This window comes from Pistacia vera, unplaced genomic scaffold, assembly GCF_008641045.1.
Source record: "Pistacia vera cultivar Batoury unplaced genomic scaffold, PisVer_v2 Contig743, whole genome shotgun sequence".
NCBI lineage: Eukaryota > Viridiplantae > Streptophyta > Magnoliopsida > Sapindales > Anacardiaceae > Pistacia > Pistacia vera.
Window position 1 is genome coordinate 34,973 of NW_022196605.1, and position 26,785 is coordinate 61,757.

Genomic DNA, 26,785 nt, shown 5'->3' on the forward strand with positions numbered 1-26,785 from the left:
GCCATAAAATTCGGATACGAGAAAAATATGGTATGGGTTTAATACGGCACATTATCAATAATACGTTTTGAAAAATAAGACAATATCAATCTTGGTTTTAACAATTTTCATGGACCATCCGATTAAAATCAATATAGCATTTCAAATGCAAAGTATTTAATTAACCAATAACATAAGACCTAATAATATAACACAATATATAATTGAAATTCAAAATTTCAATTTATAGTCTCCATAATCAAACACAATATATAGCCAAAATTAAATTATAATCTCAAATCAAACAAATAACAAAACTAAAATTTAAAGTCGAACTAGAACTCCAAACAAATAAAATAAATAAATAATACAACCATGATTCAAATTATAGTCTATAACAGAAACTCACCCTAGTTAGTAAATACAGGTACAACAAAAAAAGGGTACGAGAATTTTACAAGTATAATACGGTAAATATTAAAAAATACATTTGTAAAAATTTTAAATACGAAAATAATTTTCGAATAAAATATTTGAGGCATATAGTTCATAAATAATATGATTGGACTGATAAAATACAAAAATTTGTGAATGATACGTGAGAGCGTATAATTAAACTCATTACTGTAAAAAAGTAAACCGTTAACCCATAAAATTCAGTGACGGATAACTTTTATGGCTTAAAGTGGGAAGTGAACTGCATACAAGTTACTGGTTGTTTATGATTACATTACAACCAACAAGAATGTGAAAGTGGAACAGCAACTTTTATTTCTTATTGACAAACTCAGAATCATAAAGTGAACTTAGAGTGGCCATAGCCTAACCTCACCTAACCTTAAGCATACGACAGAATAGATAAAAGCATAAAATTCAAAACAAATAAACAATTGGGAAGAGGAAAGAAACGATTGGCGAAGAACCATATGCAGAATAAGGTGTGTGGCTTAAATGAACCAGTGAAGTACAACTCATAGTGTTGACTACTTAATGGGGAATATCCAAGGCTAGGCTAGCCAGCTGAACAAAGCATGTTTTAAATTCGGAAGGTGTAGCCTCAACGTCTTGATACCAATATTGCATCGGATGCTCAATCTCAATCTGTCAAGATAATTTTACAATAGACTCTGGACAGGGATGAAATAGCCCGTTTGTTGTGTGGTCTATATCAATAATACATGCCAATAGAATACAACTACGCAACTAAGTTCTAAGTACTGATCGTGGCAATCAATATGGTATTAGAAATACAAACTCTCCGGGCCTAACGCTGCTTAAAGTTTCAAATTTTGCTTCCCTGAATTGGGCTTTACCCACATCAGGCCCGAATTTTTCACGATTATGTGGTTCTTCTTTCCACCTGCCCAGCTGGATTTTTCTACCTGTCTTTTTTTTTTTTTTTTTTTTAAATAAAGTATCCAAGTCAGTTTACACATACTTTAATTAATCTTTCAAGACTCTGAAATTATCCACTAGAAAAGAGTTTCAATGGTCACCCCTATTAGTAACCGTGGAGACTTGAACTTGAAAAACCATCTTAAATCTTTCTCTTGCTCTTTTAGTCTCAAAAAGATTGGAACTTGAGAAACTATTTTAAACCCTCCTCTTGAAAAACCATATTAGATCATTCTTTTACTTTTTTTAGTCTAAAGAGAACTCAAACTATAAAGATTATATTACATTCTCTTTTTACTCTTTTATCATCAACCATCTAAAATAGTTTTGTCCTTTTATTTTTAGTTTCCCATAAAAGAGTTTCAATGGTCACCCCTATTAGTAACCGTGGAGACTTGAACTTGAAAAACCATCTTAAATCTTTCTCTTGCTCTTTTAGTCTCAAAAAGATTGAAACTTGAGAAACTATTTTAAACCCTCCTCTTGAAAAACCATATTAGATCATTCTTTTACTTTTTTTAATCTAAAGAGAACTCAAACTATAAAAATTATATTACATTCTCTTTTTACTCTTTTATCATCAACCATCTAAAATAGTTTTGTCCTTTTATTTTTAGTTTCCCATAAAATATGTTAATTAGTCATTTAGTTGTATAGGGGGGGGCGGAAACGTTGACAATCGCTCAGTTGTGATGAGTCATGAAAGAAAAATTCCAAATTCCAATGGGCTATATATATATGAGAGAAGGGAAAAGAGAATCACGTGTTGGAAGCCAGAGCCGAGACATAAAAAACAAATAAGTAGTTTTTATTCTCTTGCAAATTTAATTGTTACAATTGATTTAATATTATAGGTTTAGGAGCGATACGGTATGTAGTAGTTGGCGGACCACAGAAAGGCAACCATTAATTAATAGAATATATAGTGATTTCATGAAATGAACCTTTCGCTACCGACGATCAAGATCTTAACAACATCTATGGTTAAGCTTGAGCGTGATGCCTCTTCTACCGGCATTTTCATTATAACGTTAAGAAAGAAACACAGCATAATATATGGTATATCTATATTGTCTTCAAAATTAATAATACGATTATACACACTTCTTTTAAGTAAATATGGAGTTTGGTTGATTAGGTGGGGAACATGTTGTGGTAGCTTCAATTTGTATTTGATAATAGGTTTGTCCCGTATCGTCTGGCAGATTGTATATATCAACTTATCCTTCCTATAGTTTGATTATTGAAAAAAAATATATTAAAAGTTCGTAAGATGAATTTCATCGCTGCCTTTTTGATGATACTCTAGCTTGTTTAACGCGTATGACAGGCTAACTGCAGCTTTGCACTCTGGCACCTACTGACTACTGATTAATTTCAGTAAAGAGAAAATAAAGTTTAAAGTCTGTTCGCTACGCTAATTTTATTATTTCTTTAATTTAAGGTTGGACTTATTTCATTATATTAGCCAGCCAGAAGAGAGATTGAGGATTTTACAAAGTCAAGAAAATGAGGTTTTAGACAAAAATTTATTGAGTGCTACGTAAATGTTACTTTATGATGAGATGGAGGCATGGAGCAACTATATATATTAAATATAATGTATAATCTATCTCATCATCTGGGGATGGGTTTATCCTATTTTGCTTTCAATCTTGGGCCAAAGCACAGCAATATAAAGAAATAGTTATGGTTAGATCACCGACTCCATATTTTCTTGTAATCATGTTATGGTTGAAATTAATTACTTAGAAACAATAACAAATTAATGGCATGAAGTATCCATGAAGCCTCCTTGTGATCTCATCATTTAAAAGACTTGCACATGCTACATGGTACAACCGTACAAGCATCGGATGTCATGTGAACTTTTTTTTTTTTTTTTTAAATTAATTAAAGTGTTTAGATCAGTTTACACGTACCTCAATAAATCTCTCGAGATTCTAGAATTATCGACCGATAAGAGCTTTTGTGGTTATTAGTAATTAAGAAGAGATCCAAACTCAAGACCTCTTGAATAATACAATAAAGAATCTCTATCGAATTATCGGATCATTCAAAGATAATTATTCTTGTGAACTTGTTGAATCTTTCAATTTTTTTTTTTTCATTTAATCCTAGTTGTTTGAACATAACTAGTTATTATAATAATGTTATATAAAAATGTAGGAAAATTTGCCAGCTGTGAATAGATTTTTCAAATTTCTTGTGCCAGCTTGTACAGTTAGCCTTAAAGCTCTCATCAGGAAGTTGCTAAGAATTTGGATCCTGCATGCTGGGTAATTAACCAGCTGTCCCATATAGGCTTTTTCAAGTTTAATAAGTCAGTCTTAACTCTTAAGAGTGCAAGATAATCAAAGTAGACTGGTTCAAAGTTCAAAGTTAGAAACTTATAATGTTAATCTCAAATAAAGAAGTTTCTCGGATCGGGGGTCAGGGCCATTAGCCTGCCACGACTCATGCGCTACCAGCCCATTTGACAGAATGTTATTCGCTGGTACATGTGGAATTTTTGTCTTATCATTATGCACTGACAAACTTAAACAGCTCTTTATATAAATATATGCAAAACAACAAAGACTATTAAAAAAAAAAAAAACAAATAAATAAGCTAAGGCAAAATGGTCGTGTATCATTTTCTCAAGTACAATATTGTTATTGTGAGCTAGATACAAGCAAACACTTAACAGAGAAACAGAAACTGCGAATGTACCTTTCTTCATATTCCCACAAGAGGTCAGTACGTACACGTATACACCAGACATAATTCTTCTTTTTGTGCATGCTTTATATTATTCTATCAATTCAGTACATACTCTTCTTTTTTCTTTGTTGTACAAGTTTGGTTTATAACTACATTCTAATCTAGCAAGATAAAAATATGAATGATAAACGAAGAACAAGAAAACAAGAGAACTCCTTAATGAGATCACTACTCGTCCATTAATTAGCTGGTAACAGCGATCTCTATTGTACTCCTAGAATGCATCAATCCTGCCTCAATCTTCTTACTTCTTGGCCGAAGTAACTTGGACAAGAACCCACCTTTCTTCTTCTTGTTATCATGATCATCACCCTCTTTACCTCTCGTTCTAGGAAAAAAAGCCAACGATCTACTCTTTGTCAAACCGTTCTTGCTAACGAACGACAAACTGAACAAAGAAATATTATTCTTCCCCTCAGTAGTGAAGCGATACCGATGCATTGGAGAAGCACAAGAAGAAGCTTCTGAAGAGGAATAGTAAGACGATAACGAAGAAGAAGACGATGACTCCATTGTAGAACTATAAACACGAGATGAGCTTGAAGTTGATAGCTTAGAGAGCTTTTCTCTTAAACAAAGCGAGCAAACTCCAGGTGATTGCCGGTGTTTGGGGTGCTTTTTGCAGCGAATTATATCAGACTTGGATTTGCCAATAAAATCCTTTGATGATTTCTTCATAAGGCTAGCCATTTTGGAATTCTTTTGGCTTGGTTGGTGTGTAGTGTTTTAGTATATATAGGTGAGGAAGCGGTTCATTTCCATGATAGTTCATGGGAGCTTCTTTGGGTTTTCCTTAAAATAGGTTTTTTGACGGTTTGAGTAAAAGTTTGAAAAGTTTGTTGGAAAGATTAATTGAACGGTTGAGATTGGAAACAGAGTTGTGTGGGGCACATTTTAAGATTAAGTTGGTGGGTATGATGGTTTAAGTAAGTTGTGAAGTGTGGATTGGGGGAGCATGGGACCAAAACTTTATGTTGGGCGGCGTGGAAAATCAAGCATTCACACAGAAAATAGGGTAGGCGTGGACACTGTAAAGACTTGGAAACGACAGCGTTTGGGTAAAGAGCATGTTGGAAACGTATAAAACGGGACGTCGGTTCATGGCAAAACAAAAGCTCTGGTAATAAGGTGTATGTCGTCCAAACAAAGTGCATGCGCTGTTTCTTTCGGTGAAACCAATAATATTTTGCCACGTAGTTACCTCTTAAAAAATGTTCAATTTAATCCTTTCTCAGTTCTGAACATGGAAGCTTCGTTTGGTTCAAAATTTGGGGGTTTTGAGAAAAGTTTTTTAAAAAAAGTTAAAAAAAAATTAAATTGGGCAGGTATTACGATGTAGGAATAAAATACCACTTATGTTTATTTTTTTACAAAATATCCCCTATAATAAAACATTAAAAGTTAACAAAAACACCTCTAACCCACCCTCAAATATCCCCAGCCGGCCACCACCATCGGAGGTGGCCGGAGTCGCCTTATCGATGCATGACCGACTGGATCTTGCCGGTCATGCGCCGATCTGGCCTGCAAAGGCCAGATCTACGGCCATATCTGGCCGTATTTGCTCTCAACGACGGCTAACAAACGGTCATCATTGATGGTCAACGAAAAGATCTGGCCTTTTCCGGCCAGATCCACCGTGGATCTGGCCTAAAAAGGCTAGATCAGTGCACTACCGACCAGATTCAGCCGGTAGTGCGCCATCCTACCAGATTCCGTCCATTTTCCGGCGATGGTGGCCGGAATCTGGTAAATGTGGATTGTTAGGGTGTTTTTGTAATTTTAAAAAAAATATTTAGGAGTATTTAATTAAATTAACAAATTTAGAGGGTTTAAAAAAAATGAATAATATTGAAAGTAATATTCCCAAAAATGAGAGTTTTTGGGTATTTTACTGTTTAACTTTTTTGGAAATACTAAGAATAGTATTCCTAATTTTGAACCAAATGAAGCTGTAATTTTGTGAATTCAAATCACAATATAATTCATTCTGATCCATATGAAATGATAGGATGGGATTATCTGAAATGAAACATTGTTTGAAGCTTACTAAACAATAGAATTCGAAATTTAAATGCAAAATATTATGGCAGAGAAGAAGTGTGCATGTGTAGAACGTTTCAAAGGATTTTGAACATTGATGAAGGCCACCCATCACGCAGTGGCTTGCTGGAGGGTATTAGTAAAAGAATTTTAATCTTGAGTAAACAACATATTCCCACCCAAGGTTTGACAAAATCCCAAATTGGTACCTCAAGTTCTATTTATTCCAGATTCCCACCCTCAAAATAACATTATTAATAATTTTAGGGTAGTGAGGGTGCAATTATCATAATGCCCTTAACCTTAAATTAATAAACTATGTTTTAACCCCTAAATTACTAAAATTATAAAATTAACCATCTTATTTTCAAATTACTTCAATTACACCCTTAGTGACTGCGCACCCTCTCGGTTTTCACAGGATATGGGCTGTTTCTGTTGGCGTTGAACCCCCTGACCACCTCCATCACCTTCCCCATAGTCCATTGTCCAAAACCCCTATGGTTCCCGACTCATTGGCCCTTCTAATCGTTGGTGCCGTCAGGCTTAGGTTTTCGTTGTTCTTCGCTGGATTCTGGTCGATTCCGATGATGAAAATCCAATTGGGCATCACCACTGCAACCAGCGTCTCTAAATCTACAAAACCCCTATGTCCCCAGCTACCCTTTAGTGGCCATTCGCCGGTGGAGACTAACGAAAATCAGTCGCATGTGGCAGTTGTCGTGGCTAGCGATCGGAGAGTGATGAGGGGTTGTAAAGGGTGAGGTTTTGTAAATGGGAGGATGAGGGTTCAAATGGTGGTGACAAGGGTGATTTTGGGTGGAAGAATCATCGAAAAAGGGCGAAAAACGTCGACGGTGATGTTGGCTAACGTGCGCTGGAGCTTTGTTAGAGGCGACAATCTGCTAATGTGCACCTCCTCTGTAAAATAACCAATTTACCCCTGAACCGTTATATCTAGATTCCTACATTTTCGTTACTTTAAGGTGGGAATCTGGAATAATGGAACTTGGGGTACCAATTTGAGATTTCGTCAAACCTTGGGTGGGATATGTTTGTTTACCTCTTAACTATATCGCCCCTCATTTTAAATTTCCAATTAGCAAAATCTCCTTTTTTCTGTGATTTATGTGGACATGAATTTAACATTGACTCTCCAACCCATACTTCTTAAGGAAAAGTGAAGTAGTTCCAGAACCTAAATCACAACCGTGAATAAAATGAAAATTATCCCGTGTGCAAACCACGGTTATATTTTAAAGTTTGTAATAAAAGAAGAGAAGAATAACGTGAGAAACATTTAAAAATTACAGTATATTACTTTGACCTGTAAATGATAGATAAATGATTAAAAATTGGATATTCGAATTGCATAACTTACTTTAAAATAATAATTACGTATCAAAATAACATTGCAATTTTAAGTGGATTAACAGAAAAGAATTCCATGTTGCCAAATCCAAAAAGGTAACTTGTATGGCACAAGAAAGGAACAAGTGCGCAACGTTTTCCTCTGCAAGACTAAGTAAACATAGCTACGTATAAAAATATTAAAGAGCTGCCATAACATAAGTTTTATTAAAGGGCGAACGAACATGCACCCACCCAAGGTTTAAGGTAAAAGACAATGTGGTACCCAGATAGTTTTGAAAAGACAAACAAGTATTTTCTGCCATTCTCTATTAGGATTTCCGTCTACTAAGAGGTAATACTGCTTAAAGACTGAATACCCCTTAAAATTTTGCCATGGCAATTAATAATTTTTTTTTTCTTCTTGGTCGTTCTGGTTTTCCATTTCTTCTTCTCCATCATTCTTTTTTTCTTCTCCATTGGTCTCTGTTTGATGAAATAGATTGTCAAAATTGCTCTTTTTCTTTTTTCCTTCTTCCCCTCCCTGTTCTGAAATCTTCATTAATCGATAAATTTCATTACAAATCCATAAAAAGCCGACAAACAAACCCTAAAACTAACCACCGAAACCATACAGGAGTCCGACACCCCGCCATTGCCGAACTCATTGTTGACGCTGTCACCCCTCGCCGAACGTCGTCACCCCTCACCAGATGCTGAATCGCTGGCTTCTTGACCCCCAAATGTTATCTCTTTTTCGCTCCCCTCTTTTCCCAATCCCTTGCCTCCCTTTCCTCTTCCTGCCATTTTTGTTTTTTCTTTTGTTTTCTTTTTTCCTTACTCTTTGTTTGGATGTTTGTTGCATTTGGTGAAAGACTGATAACAGGGAGAGAGAAGCAGTGTGGTGAGAGACGACGTGCTGAGAGAGAAGCTGTGGCTTTGCCAGAAAAAGTGTGAGTGACCACACCAAAGAAGAAGGCAAGACAGATGGGTTTGAAAGAGATTATTCAATTAAGCCACAGACTTCTCCTCAACCGTGCATTAATAAGAGAGGCAGACTAACTCTATATACACACATCTTTCTTTCTTGCCTCATTCTGTATAAAAAATATCTACTCGTGGAGGGAGTGATCATCTTGTCCTTGGCTTTTGAATGGAAGAGAGGCTACAGGTTCTGATTTGAAAAGCACACAAACGAAATGCCATCCCTTTGGAGAAGAGGAATGTTTATGATGGTGACAGGGTATCTGAGGCTTTCCTCCTAAAGCCAATTATTTGTTTTTAGGGGACTATGTGGATCGTGAGCACGAGTTTGGAAACAATAGTCTTTAATTGCATATAAGATTAAGTATCCGGAGAACTTTTTTCTTCTACGAGGAAACCATGAATGTGCTTCTATTAATAGGATATATGATGTTTTACGATGAGTGCAAACGGCGTTTTAATGTGAGACTTTGGAAAGCCTTTACTGACTGTTTCACCTGCCTTCTGTGGCAGCTCTTTAGATGAAAAATATTGTGCATGCATGGTGGTCTTTCTCCTGACCTGTCAATCTTGGCAAATTAGAAACCTTACTCGCTAACTGCTGTTCTTGACAAATGGTTTACTTTGTGATTTGCTCTGGTCGGATCCTGGAAGAGATGTTTAAGGATGGGGATGAATGACAGAGTATTTCATACACCTTCGGAGTTGACAAGGTGTCAGAATTCTTGAAAAAGCATGATTTGGACCTAGTATGTCGTGCCCACGGTGGTTGGCTTTTCTATCTACTATTCTTTTCAGTTTCTTTTTGGGTAGAAAGGTGCCTTGCCTCTGCTAATTATTTTTTTTCTTATTATAGGTTTGTGGAGGATGATACAAATTCTTTGCCGACAGGCAACTGTTACCAAATTTTCAGCTCCTAACTAGTGTGGTGTGAGTTTTGAATAGGCTGGTGCAATGAGTGAGATATTGAGGAGACATGGTGTTCTTTCCGAATTCTTAGCCGGCACAGAAAAAGCTAAGTTTTCAACTCTAAGAAGGCACGCTTTGTTGTCTTAAGGAGGTCACTTTTACTATTAACCCAAACAAGGGTCTTCAAGAGACAACACAGGTTTCAAATCGCGAACCAGAGAATATCTCTTCTGCAAGAGCCACTCACAGCTCATCTCCTTGCCACCGAAGCATGAAGCAAAAAGAACAGAAGTATGTTACTCATTGGGTTTACACCGTCAGCATGTTGGTTTGTGAATGTATTTTCCCTTCACTCGTCGCAAACAGTTTTCATAACTCCGTCATGGTCGTCGCTTACAATCGTCCTCCCTTGTCGCCGGTTCATGTTTCACTGGTTGTCGTCGATGGTTTCGTTTAGGTCGTCGTTGATAGTTTGCCGTTCAGTTGCTCAAAGCCCTCAAACTCTAACAAAACACAAAGCCACGACAACGAAAAGCCAATAGACTTTTCTTTTATTCTTCTTTTTTATTCAATGTTAATTGTTAAGGACACATTCCAGCTCCCAATGAATATTCCAAAAGAAGCTTCTTCCATTAATCGAGAAAGATAATTAAAATTTCAAATTTGACTGCTCTACGTATAATTACATATTACCTTTAATAGACAGAAATTTTTACAGTGAATGACGGAAAGAATTTGTTTGCCTTTTCCAAACTATTTGGGTATCACTTGTCTTTATTTTCAAACCTTGGATGGGTGTATGTCGTTCAGCCTGTATTAAAACACGCAAAACTGCCTCATCACACTCCCATAGTCCATTCTTTTCCTTCCGTGCCACCATGGCAGATACAGAAATTTCACTCAGATGGTAAAAAAATAACAATAAAAACCCAATTATATATATATATATATATATATATATATAGTATATTAGTATATATATATATATAATATATATATATATATTTTTAAACAATAGATATCAATAAAAAGTTATAAAATACAAATAAATATCTTCAAAAAACACAATTTTTGTAAAAATAAAACAATTTTTTCTATAATTGTGCTCAATGAGTTTTCATATTTATAATTGTATCAAATACATATTTCTCAGTATATGTGACCAAGCAATCGTTTATCTATTAATCTCCCATTCGTTTGCGTAGCTGACTTTTCACAAGATTCATTGCTAAAAAAGCCATTTCAATGGTCGCAGTCTCACAAGCTTATACACCAACAAATGCAAAATATCTTTTTTAAACCGAACTAAATTTTTAACCAAATCACCAATTCCTTGTAACTCAGCAAATTCATTACAAGAATGCATGTCAATAACATAATTCTCAGTCTGGTTCTCAAGTACCATCAACACAAGTGCAGAAAAATTATATGGATAAAACTAGGTAAAACGGATCAACTTATGCTTATCAAAAGCAGAGAATGAATTTCTTGGATCTAAACATGTCATATAAAGAAGCAGCTCAATACTAACCTCGGTGAAACGAGCGTTAAGTTTTTTAAGTTGCATATCTATCACTGTATAAAACAATTCAACTCGATAATGATGCAAATTTGTCATGTGCTCAACTATTTATTGTAGCCGCCTTCGAATTGCAAACATATAATTTATATTCAAAATGGCAATATCATGCTTTTGGCAAAATAAAGAAACTTCATTCAACAAAGATTCTCATCTTTCATCTCTTAACAATTGTGATCGTTGTTTGGAGGCTTTGACTAGGGCCATAATATTTACAATGTTTTGATCTTTTCTTTATAATGTTTGTGAGAACTCATTAGTAATTGTCAATATACCTTTCATCATATGCAAGCTAAATGCAAAATCAAAGGAATAGATTAAATCTAATAGATTACATGCTTCACCCCTTTGTTTAGGATTTAAACCATCTTCTTTAATAATCTCAAGCACATCACCCACATAGGAGAACAAAATGATTAAGTTGATAAGTTTTCTATTGTAAAAATGTCCAGATTTCTCTTTTCAGTTACGTGCAAACCCAACAACTCTTATTCCTTTCATTTTCACTTTTAATAAAACTTTTAAAAACTAACAGATCTTCTTAAAAAAAAAAAAAAAAAAATCACAAAGAATATGTAATAGATATATTAGGATTAAAAACTAGGTTTTACAAAAACAAAATCCAAACTCACCGTGGGAGTCCGGACTGTCAAAATCTCAAAGTTTTATAGTAGTAAAATTTAAATAAATATAAATATAAAAATAAAATCCGAAATTTTAAAAAAATTGAGTGCGCGTCATTCATTAAATGCGCCCCTGCCTGCCACAACCCCCATCCCCATATCTCCATCTGTAACGAGGGCTCCGTCTCACTGTCACCCTCACCCTCTCTTATCCAAGTCGTAGATATTTCTCCATCCACACTTGTAGAAAATGACCTCCCAACCCTACACACTACTTATCTCATGTCGTCATTAGACCCATTATTAGAAATTGCATGTGTAAAATATGGATTTGTTAATCACAAAGGAGATACAGAAATTGTTTGGGATTGAGTCGTTGGCCTGGTGTATTGTTATGCCTTAGCCCTTTAGATAAAACCAAGGCACTTTAGACATATTTCCAAATGTGATACGCTGAACCTGCCTGACAAAATTACAGGATTCTTATATTAATCCAGATATTTCAGCGCAAGAGAATCTAGTAACATTTTGAAACATATCCACAAAAACATACATTTGGCTTCGATGTAAGCAGAAATACACAGCATCACTGAGTTTTAATATTAATGAGATTAGCAGTTGCAAGCTACCCTTTGATCTAATGTATGACCACACCAATGTAGCATATTAGTTTTTATCTGACTAACCATACAATCTCAACAAGTTTCTGTAAATTGTTTCCATTATAGGACGTTCTTAAACAATCATAATTGAACAAATAACTGACAACGGTCAGATTTCTGGAACAAGAAGAGAAGCATGGAAACTACCAAGTGACTCTTATAGTTTCAAGTCACAGAGTCATTTGCTAACTTGAATACATTGCAGAGGAATACAGCAGTTTGGAAAAGGTCAGACGCCCTTTCTCGCTTTATTAAACTATATTCCTGATTCAGCAGTCTCAGCTGCTTTGACTTCCATCAGGCACTGTGACACATGTGGCTTGAGCTGCATGCACGAAGAGCAATTCGTATCAACCATTACATGAAATGAAAATAAACTTTCATCAAAGTAAATATTCAATAGCTATTAACATGAGAGCTCAAATCATTTGCTGGAAACAAAATAGCCATTTCTAAAGGTAGCAGTGTCAAATATGCAACTACCTTTTCTAGGCCATTCTTAGAATAGAGGTCCATTCAGAACTAGGTCAGATTTAGATGTCCAATTATCCTTTCAAAATAGGTAATGTTAGCATATTAGATCCTCCCTCAGAAACCTAATTCAAGAGAGAGGCAGGTAATTGCTCCACGTGTGCGGATTGGAGTTCCCTAATAACACAGCAACTAATTTGCAGACTGCATTATGTGGAGGAGGATGCCTTTGGTTGGTTTGATAATTGCTCAAAGTTTCAAGAAAATGAAGTCTAGGAGTTGAACTGATGGCACAAAAATCCATTTGACAGCTGAGATAGAACAATCATTGGCACAATCATTTAAGGAATTTCAGGGGAGGGAAATCCCTAGTGTTTCATGCGATCAGAGTCCAAACCCTCAATATGGCGTTCAAAGATTCCATACCTAATTCAAAACTTGAGGTAAACCTCAATGTGTGAGACATGAACCTCTTGATGCAAAACACAAGCTTTAGAAATTGAACCTCTAACGCTATGAACTACTGAAGAAAACTACCCATCCTTGCAAAGCATTTCTTGCTCTAAAACAAATTGAAGTTACAAGGCCTATGGAAAAGCTCCTGTCATGCATCTCCAACCCTAAGACCACATAAAAAAATTGAGGAAGTTCTTAAATTCTTGTAGGCAAATAGAAATGAAGAGGATAACTCAATCCTCTAAATCTTGTATGAAAAATATAATGAAACATCCGATAATTCCACCAACAACCGATTTTGCACCTATATCGCATACAAATCTTAATGCAACAGGAAAATAAATAAAAAGAAAGAACAGAATAGAATCTCACATCGAAGTCAGTCAAATCAGGAACCAAATAGTTTGGGCAGTTTCACTTGCACCACAACAGTGCCACTGCATTAATTGTCCAGTTAAATCAAAGCAGACGAAAACTATAAACGCGGTGAGCATGTAAAATTATAAGTTTTCATGAATTCTAATAACTTTTCAGTACATTTCATTGAACTCAAACAATTATCATCACTCTTCTAAATCCCTGGATTATCAAACAAACACATTTAAGCTGGAATGGAGAAATTGCAAATGGAAGTAAAAACAATCGAACCTTTGCGAGTATGGAAACCAGTTGGCTCGCAATTCTTTCCCTTGTAATAATCTCGCGGGCCGCGTTTCGACGAGCGAATGTCAAGTGATGATGTACTTTTCCTTCGCATTGCTCTCCCTATCCCTAATATAAGTCCCAAAGCCATTTTCTCCCCCCCTATTCACCCAAATCAACCGCTTTAATTAGCTTATATCAAATCAAAATCAATTTCGTATCAATCTTTCAACAGCTAAAATGAAACTAATCTATATGAAAATAGCAAAGAGATCATTAGTTAATTACTGCTTGCAAGCTTTGGCACAGCAGCGAAGCCAAACTAACTATAGCGCCGCTCAGAGGTAAGAGAGTTCAAGGGTTTTCCAGTTTCTGTTCTCCTTCCCCAGTGGAATTGGAAACCCAGAAAACAATAATTCATGACCCAAGAAAGCCCAACAATATTGGACTTCTATATCTAGTTTCTGCTCTACTTTTTCTGGTGCAGAGCCCATTACAAAAATAATTCATGACCAGCAAAGCCTAGTAGTGGTGGGCTTTTGTGGCGCAAAATCTATTGTGATGCTTTTCAAAGTAACACTAAAACAGTAAACATTATAAAATTTAGGCTGACTTACGCATACCCAAGGTTTGTCGAAACAATAAGTTGATACCTAGAAGATTTTGAAATGACAAACATATACCTTCCGTCATGTGCTGTTAGTGATTTATGTTTGTTCATAGTGAAAAGACTAAAATGCCCTTGAAAATTTGATATATTATTTTTTATAAATTTAAAAATTTCTAAAAAACCCCCATAGGTTTGCTAATTTAACTAAACACCCTCATATATAAAAAGTTTGTTAAATGACAAAAACACCCCCACCACCCTCAGTGCCAGATTCCCGCCACCACCGTCGGAAACTGGCCGGGAAATTGCCTTACAACACAGATCCATCGGATCTGTGTCGTAACATGTCGATCTGGCCGGAAAAGGCAGTAGATGGAGTTTTGCGGCCTCGACGGCCAGATCTGGCATTTTTCGGCCAGATCTGTGGCTGATATGGCGGGAAAATGCCAGATCTACAGCTAGATCTGGCAGTCGTGGCCACAAAACTTCTTCTGCGGTGTCGAGGGCCAGATCTGGCCATAGATCTGGCCTTTTCCAGCCAGATCAGCCACGGTTCTGGTCGAAAAAGGCCAGATCTACGGCTAGATCTGGCTGTCGTGGCCGTAAAACTTCATCTGCTGCGTCAATGGCCAGATCTGGCCGTAGATCTGGTCTTTTCCAGCCAGATCAACCACGGATCTGGTAAAAAATACCAGATCAATGCGTTACGACACAGATCCGACAAGGTTTGTGTCGTAACGCAATTTCCTGCCTGATTCCGGCGGTGGTGGCAGAATCTGGTACTGCAATTGGTGGGGGTGTTTTTGCCATTTAACAAACTTTTTATATATGGGGGTGTTTATTAAATTAGCAAACCTAGGGGGTTTTTAAAAATTTATAAAAAAACTAAAATATCAAACTTTCAAGGGCATTTTAGTCTTTTCACTATTAACAAACAGAAATCACTAACAGCATATGACGGAAGATACCTATTTGTAGTTTCAAAACTTTCAAGTACCAACTTATCATTATAGCAAATCTTGGGTATGCGCAAGTCGTTTGGCCTAAAATTTATAGGTTAAAATAATTGCAGGAAGCATTATTGGAACCCTACGTATTGTAACAGTCGTTTAGAATANTCCTTTGGAGGCTGTGTAGTGCGTTGTGTTACTTGTGTAGCTCTGGGCGCCGGCACGCAGTCTTTTTGTTCTTTCCTATCCGCGCTTTCGAACCTGCAAACTTAACTTGGGCTTCTTACATGTGAATCAAGCCCTCTGTTGGCTCCACTGTAGTAAATTGGGCTTTTACATATGGGTCAAGCCCACTCTGGTGCTTCCCCTAAAGTATACCTTAACCCGACTTGTCGGTTGTTACTTGATAGTACTTGTTACTGACAGAGGTTCAGAGAATACTTATCTATGATATATTTAGGAGTGTTCGGTTCCCAATACTCTGTATTTTTTTAAGGAACCAAAATCGACAGTTATTTAAAATTTAAAATCGGAATCAAAACCGAAGCCAATAGTTTCAGTTCCTAGGTACCTAGAACCATAACCTGTAACAATAGTTTCGGTTTTGATTCTGGGTACCCTGTAAAATTCGTGACTCTCAAAAGTTTTTAAAATAGCAAAAAAACCCATAAAAACTTACAAATAACACCCCACTTGGAACTTGTTAACAAAAATAAAATTACAAATTATAAATTAAAAATTAAAAACTCTATTACTTTGTAAAGATAGGTTCTCAGAAGTCAAATCAACTTATTTTAAATGTTATGAAATATAAATATAAATGTATTCACATCACTTTTTCTACAAAAGTTTTTATTAACCCCCCTACTCTTTAATTTTATTTTATATTAGTCTTGGTTCCCGGTTCTGGTTTCGGTTCCTAACTATAGAAACTGGAATTGGAATCGCACAGTAACGGTTCCAAAAATTTGGAATCGAAACCTACCCATTGATGACCGGTTCCGGGTAGGAACCGAAACCAAACCCCAAGTACCCGTCGATTCTAGTTTCAATCGGTTCTTTTGAACACCCCTAGATATATTGAAACTAAGAGATTACGTATGGTAATTAAGACAGTAATTAATTTTATTTCTAAATTATGACAAAATAATTTTCGTAGAGAAAAAAAAAAAAAAAAAGGATAAAATTGGTGGATCTGGGTCATCTAAGTGACGGGTTTGGTAACTCTTACGGGTCCAACTACTGCGAGAACAAGGAAGTCAGTAATGAAATGGTCAGGCCTGTAGGCTGTAAGGGTGTAATAATACATATAATACAGTCATGCATGCAATTCACCATTTATAGTTCTTCATTTACTAGATCTCGTAGCTGATTTAAACCCTAACCACTGTACCGATATCAGGCTTCTCGATCTACTCTTTTGCTCTTTCAGGTTTGATCCACTCTCTCCACTCGAATCTATTCTTCAACATTATTATGTCATCTAATTTTTGGTAAAATTTATTTTGTTAGAATCCTCTCCTTCTCAATTCTATAGAAATTGTCGAATTAGTGCTTTTTTTAATCTTAAATTTTGACTTAAACGTTGAAACGCTCGTAGTTACTGTTTGGAGTTGTCTCGAAAACAGCAACTTATTAGTTACAATGGTTAGTGATCTATGCGCAGGGAGTGGATCAACTGATTGGTGAAAATGCAGCGCATTCCAAATACAATTGAGGAACAGTTGATTTTGAAAGCTATCAATGAAGAATGTCCGTGGGAGAATCTCCCAAAAAGACTTCAAGCCACTCTTACTTCTAAAGAAGAGTGGCACAGAAGGTTAGAAAGTGGCTTTTACTTGTTAGTTTGTTTCATTTCATTAGCATAGTACTTGATCTTAGAAAGTCAAATTGAAAGTAATGCTTGAGGATGTTTGTTAAGGGGTTATAGTCCACGTGGTGTATGCGTGATATGGGTGAGAATTGTGTGTGAGGGGTAGTTACAGGAAAAATTAGTATATATTGTTGAGATTTAACGAGGAGAGTTAAGCGTTTTTAAGAGTAAACAATGGAGGTCCTAGCTCCTCAAAATGCTAGGACTATCCGGCTACTGCTCTTTTTCATTTTCTTTCAATTGTGATTTCCAGATTGTTTGATTTATACGATGTGAGGATTATCAGAATTGTTTGTTTCAGCTTCAGTTCTTGTATTTGGCTGTGTGTTGAATTGATTTGCAGTTGTTCTATCAGTTTATAACTTCTTTTTTGTATTTTTGATCTATTTTTGTAATAAACATGAGTGACATATAATATTACAAATCACCTGCTATACATCTGTCAATCCACGAAGGGTGCGATACATGGCCTCCTCAATTCGTGGACCAGTAATGGTAGTTTTATACATCATCAAGAGCCATTAATTATATCTGCTCCAATTTCTGTCTGCAGGATCATAGGAGAAGAGAAGACACACGCATAAACACTTAAGAGAAAAAAGTTGACTGCATGTAAACTTTTGTAATATTTATCCCATGAGAATAACAGTTGCACCTTTTTCAAATTTCACTTGATGCCATACAGCAAGGATTGGAAGAAAAGCTACTTTAGAAAACAGAAGAGAGCATAGACAGTGTATTCAAAAGACTTTTGTGCAGAACCATGTTCACAGAGAGGGCAATTGTATATATAAGAACAAAAATCAATGACAAGCAACAAATTAAGGCATCTTCAAAATGGTCGAACTTGGTACATCTATACTTTTTTTCTTTTTACAGCAAAATGATGTTTAATTAATGGGATGTAACAAAATACTCCAAGTTAGAAATTAGATTCAAGGAGTGCCTATATTGGTGGTATCAAAATGGAGTACTCCATTGTAATGATAAGATCTGCAAGACCATATATAGTGATTTAAACGATACTTAAAATTATATGAGAGTACTCCATTTTGATACCACCAATATATATAAAAAAGTTGCAAAACCATGGCTTTCTGTCAACTGGCGACAAAACAGTATAGTTGAATTCAGATAACAAGAGATGCACAATAGAAAAATTCAGATTTACATTAAAAAAGTTGCAAAACAAGCAAACACACATAAACAGATGTACCTACTTGAATTTGAATTGATTCCTCAGGTGTTAAGAGCATTGGCTTTCCGTCAACGGCGACTGAATTAAGAAAGAAAGTATCAATTTAAACATGAATTAGCAACATAATCCAATTCTTCGAAAAGCTGGGAGCAAGAATAAATTAAAGAGGAAAAGCATCAATAAAGAAACTAGCAAAGTAATTAAGCATTCGCAGACATGAGTATACTGTACTACATTGGACAGAAACCTAAACAACTAAAAAAATGAAAGATGATGTTTAAAAGGAAACAAGTTGAATCTACATGGTAATTTTAGATCTATGCGGAAGTGTTCTCATGTGTAAGAACAAAAAAGAGAGAGATCAACAGAAAACTCGTGGATTACCTATACATATGCATCTAAATCAAGCTTATCGTTCCAGTTTTCTCAAGATGCCCATAGCAAAAAAGTATAATTAAATCGAAACAATGCTCTCGTCATAGATAATCATTAGAGTCTGCTAACCACATTCTAAACTTTTTGACTCACTCCTTAAACCAAAAATGAACAATTACCTGAAACGTTACACCCTTTTCAGTGATGTCAGCTAAATGCAGAAGAGAAACCTGAAATAAGCAATAAATGTTAACCACACGTATCATTAAACCTGAATATTTTCTGCAGCACAAAGATTTACAAGAGTGCAACCTAATGGCATTAAGAGATTCCTTAGGATCATGATATCTCTATTGAGAACATCTTTATGTAAACTTATAAAACATAGTGTGTTAGGAATATTATTGAGAATACCTAAAGACTATGAAAATGAAAAGCTAGATACTCATCATTTGGAGAAAAAAGAGATAATGACAGGATGTATGACATATAAATTAGGCGAAAAAAACATAGTTTGCATACATTGGTATGCAGACAATAAATATAGTAGATAGGGAGTGCAAAGCAGAAACTTATAAACCTAATAAGTAGTGAAGTATAAACCTAGAGTGAGGGTGAATGAATACCAACCTACTGACTCACTCTACGATAAAAGGCCATGCTGTCAAGGTATATAAATATATTAAATACAAGCAACTTCACCCTCAAGCAGAAATCAGGATAAACAACAACATACATTATTAAAAGAATGATATAACAGTAATTAAATATTAAGATAACCATCTGAAAGCCACCAGAATCGTAAGCAGTGCTCTAGCCATTCATAAATTTGTGAAGCCACCCAATTCACATAACTCAGATGTAGGACGAAGTGCCAATGATATGTATTCCCAAATTATTTGACAGCCAATCTCCTCAAGCTGATTAGTTGTCAAACCCTTTATTGTCCCTGTGACCAGGAAGACCAAATGATTGAAGATACATAGAGTTATAAGTCGTTTCTTTGTGCTACTTTCTTACATATGTAAATGACAGCAATGAGAAAGATTTCTCTAAAACATTTATTTTCATAGAAATGTATTTCCATTTAAGATACATATCCTCTCTTCTTTAGACTAAACTAAAATAATGAATGATAAAGTTCCAAGAACAATATTCTCGAGTAATAGATGACATATGCTGACTTATAAATGATAAATGAAACTCTAACCTGTGTTCCCACAGGCATAAACAGAGGTGTTGGCAAACAAAATGAGGGAGAGTCAATTGAGCTGCACGGGCACGATTAAACCTTCCCCACCTAAAACGAAAAGTCAAAAAAATTCCAAAAATCAGCAACAAAATACAAACAATTAACCACAACAAAACAATCGGCCTCGTTCAAATTGTGAGCAATGAGGTTGTTACAAAAAATAAAGAAGGAAACATTTTCTCACCATAAAATAAATTATTATTTCCTCCCAAATACATCATCAACAAATGATCATGGCTTAATTACATTATCATCCAGAAAAATAGAAACAAACTTTGATGATATTACATTAATTTTTGACAATCTAATATCTTCCTAGAGTTTTGTCACATGACCATGCTAACATTCACAAAAGCCGAGAGTGAAATTAAAATCATATAATGTCTAGAAATGACGTAGAGCAACCAAGAACAAACTTCCATTCGGATAATGCATATATCTTGGCTTCCTCTCATATCCCTACCACATAAATTGTCAACATCCATAATCCACACAACGTTCTTAATATGAACTACTTGTTTGTTGTATATGCGTGTCATCTAAGTAAAAAAAAAGAAAAAGGAAACAGCAAAAATTCACGCTCTACCTCAAAACTAAGGACCATTACAAAGTTCTGTTTCCACAGTCTATGCGTAAATCCTGTCAATAAAGATGAAAGCGCCCTAAGTTACGGTGTCAGAGATAACTACCCAACACAAAAATAAAAAATAAATAAAAAGAATACAGATAGAGGGATATAGAACATACAGAAAAGCAGAGAAAGGATCTGTAACTTATGATACCGGGAAGAGAAAGCTGCCAAAGAGGAAAAGAAGTATGGAACACCCGGTGTCTTGGTCTCCTTGTTGAAAATATTAAGAAGTAACCAGTTCCACTGCAGCCGTGTCTTCAAGCAATACAAAATGGACATGATTGCGGGAAAATACCATTTGTATATATATTCAAAGTACACAAAATAGTCCTCAGGATTCAATGTCCCCCACTGTAAAGGAAGGCCGTTAACATATTTTAACTAAATATCAAAGATGAATCCCTCACCTCAGGTACGAGAGCAGTGCCAAAACGAGCAGTGCGAGTTGGATAGACACAGTCGTACATGTCAGCACCCAAAGCACTGCAAACTACAATATCCAGCGGATACCCAACTCCCTGAAATATCACATGTAAAAGTACCATTATATAGGTAAATCAAGTGATTTTTATTAGAGTCTCAGATAGTTTGAATGAAGTAAGGATAAAATAACAAACTGTCATTTGTACCATAACATATCTTGGTTTATCCTCAGGCAATGCAGCAGTACATTGGGCGACAACACGCCAAAAGGAATCCTTATCTTCACCGCCTGCAAGACCACCAATAGCATAGCTGTCACAGAAGTAAGACTGGTCAATCAACTCCTTGATCAAAGAAACACAATGCTACAATGTCAAGCCAACGCCAAAAATGAAGTAAGGAATATATCTTAAGACCACTGTAAAATGAATTTTGAACTGGAAACTGAGAACTTAATTGACCGTTAGCCTGAAAGTAAACAAAGAACGATTATCAAAAAGCAAAAGGGGAAAGCTTTAAGTTGCTAATTTCAATATTGTGCACAATTGCAAATTATCTTACATCCTAAAAGGTTGTATACTGTTTAACCCTATCACACTGCACAAGGGAGAGCATAAAATAATTTGAAGAAGTATTCCATGGAGATGTTTATTTTTCTTGTCTTAAAATGAGCAAAGAAAAGTCCATAGTTGATTACTTCTGGCCTTGGACCTGAACACTATTCATTGAAGGAAAGTACACATACCCAGGTAAATTCCGATCCACCAAGCCTCTAACACATATATCCCTGATTACAAAAAGTTGTGACAACAAACAAGTATTAGTACAGGAAGTGCCTACTAATAAAGGAAAGAAGTATGCATTGCCCAGTAAATTAACAGCAGCAAGATAACAATTAGTGAGACTCACCTTAGCACAGGATCTAAACCACCTTGTACAATACCAAATAAGTTCTGTTCATGTGGTCTCTTGTGAGCTGTCCACATGTCAATCCAGCAAAAAGTTTAAGCAACTCCATCAAAACATTAATAGTGAGGTATGATTGCAGATAGAAAGAGAGGAAAACTGGAAATTTCAATTCGCTACACTAACCAACTTATTCAACATGGTATATGCATATGTAAGAAACATAGTTGGTTAATAAATGAAAAGTAGAAGGAATCAATTGAATGGATGAAAGACAGAGCATGAATGTTATCAATAAATGACATCAAGCATTAGTATGAATTCCATATACTAGTCAACTAACTCAACCCAGTACAGAAAGCCTAAGCTCCTAAGACTAAGAACGATTATAGACCAAAAAGACTGGACCAGTTATAAGTGGTGCAACAGGAACACTGCACCACTAAAACTTGGATCAACTACAAAATTTTTTCCTGTAAGTTTATGATAGGTCTGCTGTGCATAAGGTGTACTCAATTAAGGGACATAATAGACATTGAGGATTGTTGGTTAAGGGGTTATAGTCCACGTGGTGTATGCGTGATATGGGTGTGAGAATTGTGTGAGGGTAGTAGTTACAGGAAAAACTTAGTATATATTGTTGAGATTTAACGAGAGAGTTAAGCGTTCTTTTAAGAGTAAACAATGGAGGTCCTAGCTCCAAAATGCTAGGACTATCCGGCTACTGCTCTTATTTCATTTTCTTCATTGTGATTTCCAGATTGTTGATTAATATACAGATTGAGGATTATCAGAATGTTTGTTTCAGCTTCAGTTCTTGTATTTTGGCTGTGTGTGAATTGATTTGCAGGTTGTTCTATCAGTTTATAACTTCTTGTTTGTATTTTGATCTATTTTTGTAATAAACATGAGTGACATAAATAATATACAAATCACCTGCTATACATCTGTCAATCCAGCGAAGGGTGCGATACATGGCCTCCTCAATTCGTGGACCAGTAATGGTAGTTTTATACATCATCAAGAGCCATATTATATCTGCTCCAATTCTGTTCTCAGGATCATAAGGGAAGAGAAGACACATGCAATAAACACTTAAGAAGAAAAAAGTTGACTGCATGTAAACTTTTGTAATATTTATCCCATGAGAATAACAGTTGCACCTTATTTCAAATTTCACTTGATGCCATACAGCAAAGGATTGGAAGAAAAAGCTACTTTAGAAAAACAGAAGAGAGCATAGACAGCTTATTCAAAGAAGGCTTATTGTGCAAGAACCATGTTCCACAGAGAGGGCAATTGTATATATAAGAACAAAATCAATGACAGCAACAAATTAAGGCATCTTCAAAATGTCGAACTTGACATCTATACTTTTTTTCTTTTTACAGCAAAATGATGTTTAATTAATGGATGATAACAAAATACTCCAAGTTAAGAAATTAGATCTCAAGGAGTGCCTATATTGGTGGTATCAAAATGGAGGACTCATTGTAAATGATAGAATTGCAAGACCATATATTAGTGATTATAAACGATACTAAAATTAATATGATGGAGTACCATTTTGATACCACCAATATATATAAAAGTTGCAAAACCATTGGCTTTCTGTCAACTGGCGACAAAACAGTAGTTGAATTCAGATAACAAGAGATGCACAATAGAAAAATTTCAGATTACATTAAAAAAGTTGCAAAACAAGCAAAACCACATAAAACAGATGTACTACTTGAATTGAATTGATTCCTCAGGTGTTAAGAGCATGGCTTTCCGTCAACCGGCGACTGAATTAAGAAAGAAGTAACAATTTAAAACATGAATTAGCAACATAATCCAATTCTTCGAAAAGCTTGGAGCAGAATAAATTAAAGAGGAAAAGCATCAATAAAGAAACTAGCAAAGTAATTAAGCATTCGCATGAAAGTATACTGTACTACATTGGCACGAAACCCAATCAACTAAAAAATGAAATGATGTTATAAAGGAAACAAGTTGAATCTACATGGTAATTTTAGATCTATGCGGAAGAGTTCTCATGTGTAAGAACAAAAAGAGAGAGATCAACCGAAAACTATCGTGGATTACCTATACATATGCATCTAAATCAAGCTTATCGTTCCAGTTTTCTTCAAGATGCCCCATAGAAAAAATTAGTAATTAAATCGAAACAATGCTAGCTCTCATAGATAATCCATTAGAGTCTGCTAACCACATTCATAATTTTTGAGTCACTCCTTAAACAAAAATGAACAATTACTGAAACGTTACAACCTTTTCAGTGATGTCAGCTAAATGCAGAAGAGAAACCTGAAATAAAGCAATAAGTGTTAACCACCGATTCATTAAACCTGAATATTTTCTGCAGCACAAAGATTTACAGAAGTGCACATATGGCATTAAGAGATTCCTTAGGATCATGATTATCTCTATTGAGAACATCTTTATGTAAACTTTAAAACATAAGTTGTTAGGAATATTATTGAGAATACCTAAAGACTATGAAAATGAAAAGCTAGATACTCATCATTTGGAGAAAAAAAGAGATATGACAGGATGTATGACATTAAATTAGGCGAAAAAAACATAGTTTGCATACAATTGGTATGCAGACAATAAATATAGTAGAATATGGGAATGCAAAGCAGAAACTTATAAACCTATAAGTAGTGAAGTATAAACCTAGAGTGAGGGGATGAATACCAACCTTACTGACTCACTCTACGATAAAAGGCCATGCTGTCAAGGTATAAATATATTAAATACAAGCAACTTCACCTAAGCAGAAATCAGGATAAACAACAAGCATACAATTAATTAAAGATGATATAACAGTATTAAAATATAAGATAAACATCATGAAAGCACCGAATCAGTAAGCAGTGCTCTAGGCCAATTCATAAATTTGTGAGACCACCCATTCATCAATAGCCTCAGATGTAGGACGAAGTGCCATGATATGTATTCCCAAGAATTATTTGACAGCCAATCTCCTCAAGCTGATTAGTGTCAAACCCCTTATGCCTTGACCAGGAAGACCAAATGATGAAGATACATATGATGTTATAAGTCTGGTGTTCTTTGGCATACTTCTTACAATATGTAAATGACAGCAATGAGAAAGATTTCTAAAACTTTATTTTCATAGAAATGTATTTCCATTTAAGATACATATCCTCTCTTCTTTAGACTAAACTAAAATAATGATGATAAAGTTCCAAGAACAATATTCTCGAGTAATAGAGACATATGCTGACTTATAAATGATAAATGAAACTCTAACTGTGTTCCCCACAGGCATAAACAGAGGGGTTTGGCAAACAAAATGAGGGAGAGTCAATTGAGCTGCACGGGCACGATTAAACCTTCCCAGAACCTAAAACGAAAAAGTCAAAAAAATTCCAAAAATCAGCAACAAAATAAAAACAATTAACCACAACAAAACAATCGCGCCTCAGTTCAAATTGTGAGCAATGAAGGTGTGTACAAAAAATAAGAGAAGGAGGAAAACATTTCTCACCATAAAAATAAATTATTTCCTCCCAAATATCATCTATCAACAAATGATCATGGCTTAATTACATTATCTATCCAGAAAAATAGAAAACAAACTTGATGATATTACATTAATTTTGACAATCTGAATATCTCCTAGAGTTTTGTCACATGACCATGCTAACATTCACAAAAAGCACGAGAGTGAAATTAAAATCATATAATGCTAGAGAATGAGTAGAGCAACCAGAACAAACTTCCATTCGGATAATGCATATATCTGGCTTCCTCTCATTTTCCCATAACAATAATTGTCAACAATGCCATATCCACACAAACGTTCTTAATATGAACTACTTGTGTTTGTATATGCGTGTCATCTAGTAAAAAAAAAGAAAAAGGGAACAGCAAAAATTCACGCTCTACCTCAAAACTAAGAGCCATTACAAAGTTCTGTTTCCACAGTCTATGCGTAAATCCTGTCATAAAGATGAAAGCGCACTAAGTTAAGGTGTCAGAGATTAATAACCAAACCAAAAATAAAAAATAAAATAAAAGAATACAGATGAGGATTGATAAGAACATACAGAAAAGCAGAGAAAGGACTGTATTAGGATACCGGAGGGAAGAAGAAGCTGCAAAGAGGAAAAGAATATGGAGACACCAAGTCTTGGTCTCCTTTGGAGGCTGTGTAGTGCGTTGTGTTATTGTGTAGCTCTGGGCGCCGGCACGCAGTTTTTGTTCTTCCTATCCGCGCTTTCGAACCTGCAAACTTAACTTGGGCTTCTTACATGTGAATCAAGCCCTCTGTTGGCCACTGTAGTAAATTGGGTTTTTACATATGGGTCAGCCCACTCTGGTGCTTCCCCTAAAGTTACCTTAACCCGACTTGGCGTGTTTACTTGATAGTACTGTTACTGAGAGGTTCAGAGAATACTTATCTATGATATATTTAGGAGTGTTCGGTTCCCAATACTCTGTATTTTTTAAGGAACCAAAATCGACAGTTATTTAAAATTTAAAATCGGAATCCAAACACGAAGCCAATAGTTTCAGTCTAGGTACCTAGAACCAAACCTGTAACAATAGTTTCGGTTTTGATTCTGGGTACCCTGTAAAATTCGTGACTCTCAAAAGTTTTTAAAATAGCAAAAAAACCCATAAAAACTTACAATAACACCCCACTTGGAACTTGTTAACAAAAATAAAATACAA

At 35.4% G+C, this 26,785-nt stretch overlaps 1 protein-coding gene, 1 long non-coding RNA gene and 2 pseudogenes across 2 annotated transcripts; 1 reads left to right on the top strand and 3 right to left on the bottom strand.

Moving 5' to 3' along the window:
- Window positions 1-3,913: 3,913 nt before the first annotated feature.
- On the bottom strand, window positions 3,914-4,896 carry LOC116115496. Its single transcript, XM_031401646.1, has one exon. The coding sequence runs from the start codon at window positions 4,826-4,828 to the stop codon at window positions 4,322-4,324; it is 507 nt and encodes a 168-aa protein (XP_031257506.1). The 5' UTR covers window positions 4,829-4,896; the 3' UTR covers window positions 3,914-4,321.
- A 3,622-nt stretch (window positions 4,897-8,518) lies between these two features.
- On the top strand, window positions 8,519-9,439 carry LOC116115490 (annotated as a pseudogene).
- Window positions 9,440-12,329: 2,890 nt separating this feature from the next.
- Window positions 12,330-13,653, bottom strand: LOC116115485. The gene is made up of 2 exons (XR_004125671.1): window positions 13,588-13,653; window positions 12,330-12,613 (listed from the first exon to the last, which is right to left on the bottom strand). It is a non-coding gene; the product is annotated as an uncharacterized LOC116115485 (long non-coding RNA).
- A 4,883-nt stretch (window positions 13,654-18,536) lies between these two features.
- Window positions 18,537-26,232, bottom strand: LOC116115491 (annotated as a pseudogene).
- Between the last annotated feature and the right edge of the window lie 553 nt (window positions 26,233-26,785).

Bases quoted from the DNA above. Each gene is read 5' to 3' on its own strand.
- LOC116115496 (XM_031401646.1), bottom strand. From the start codon at position 4,828: ATGGCTAGCCTTATGAAGAAATCATCAAAGGATTTTATTGGCAAATCC.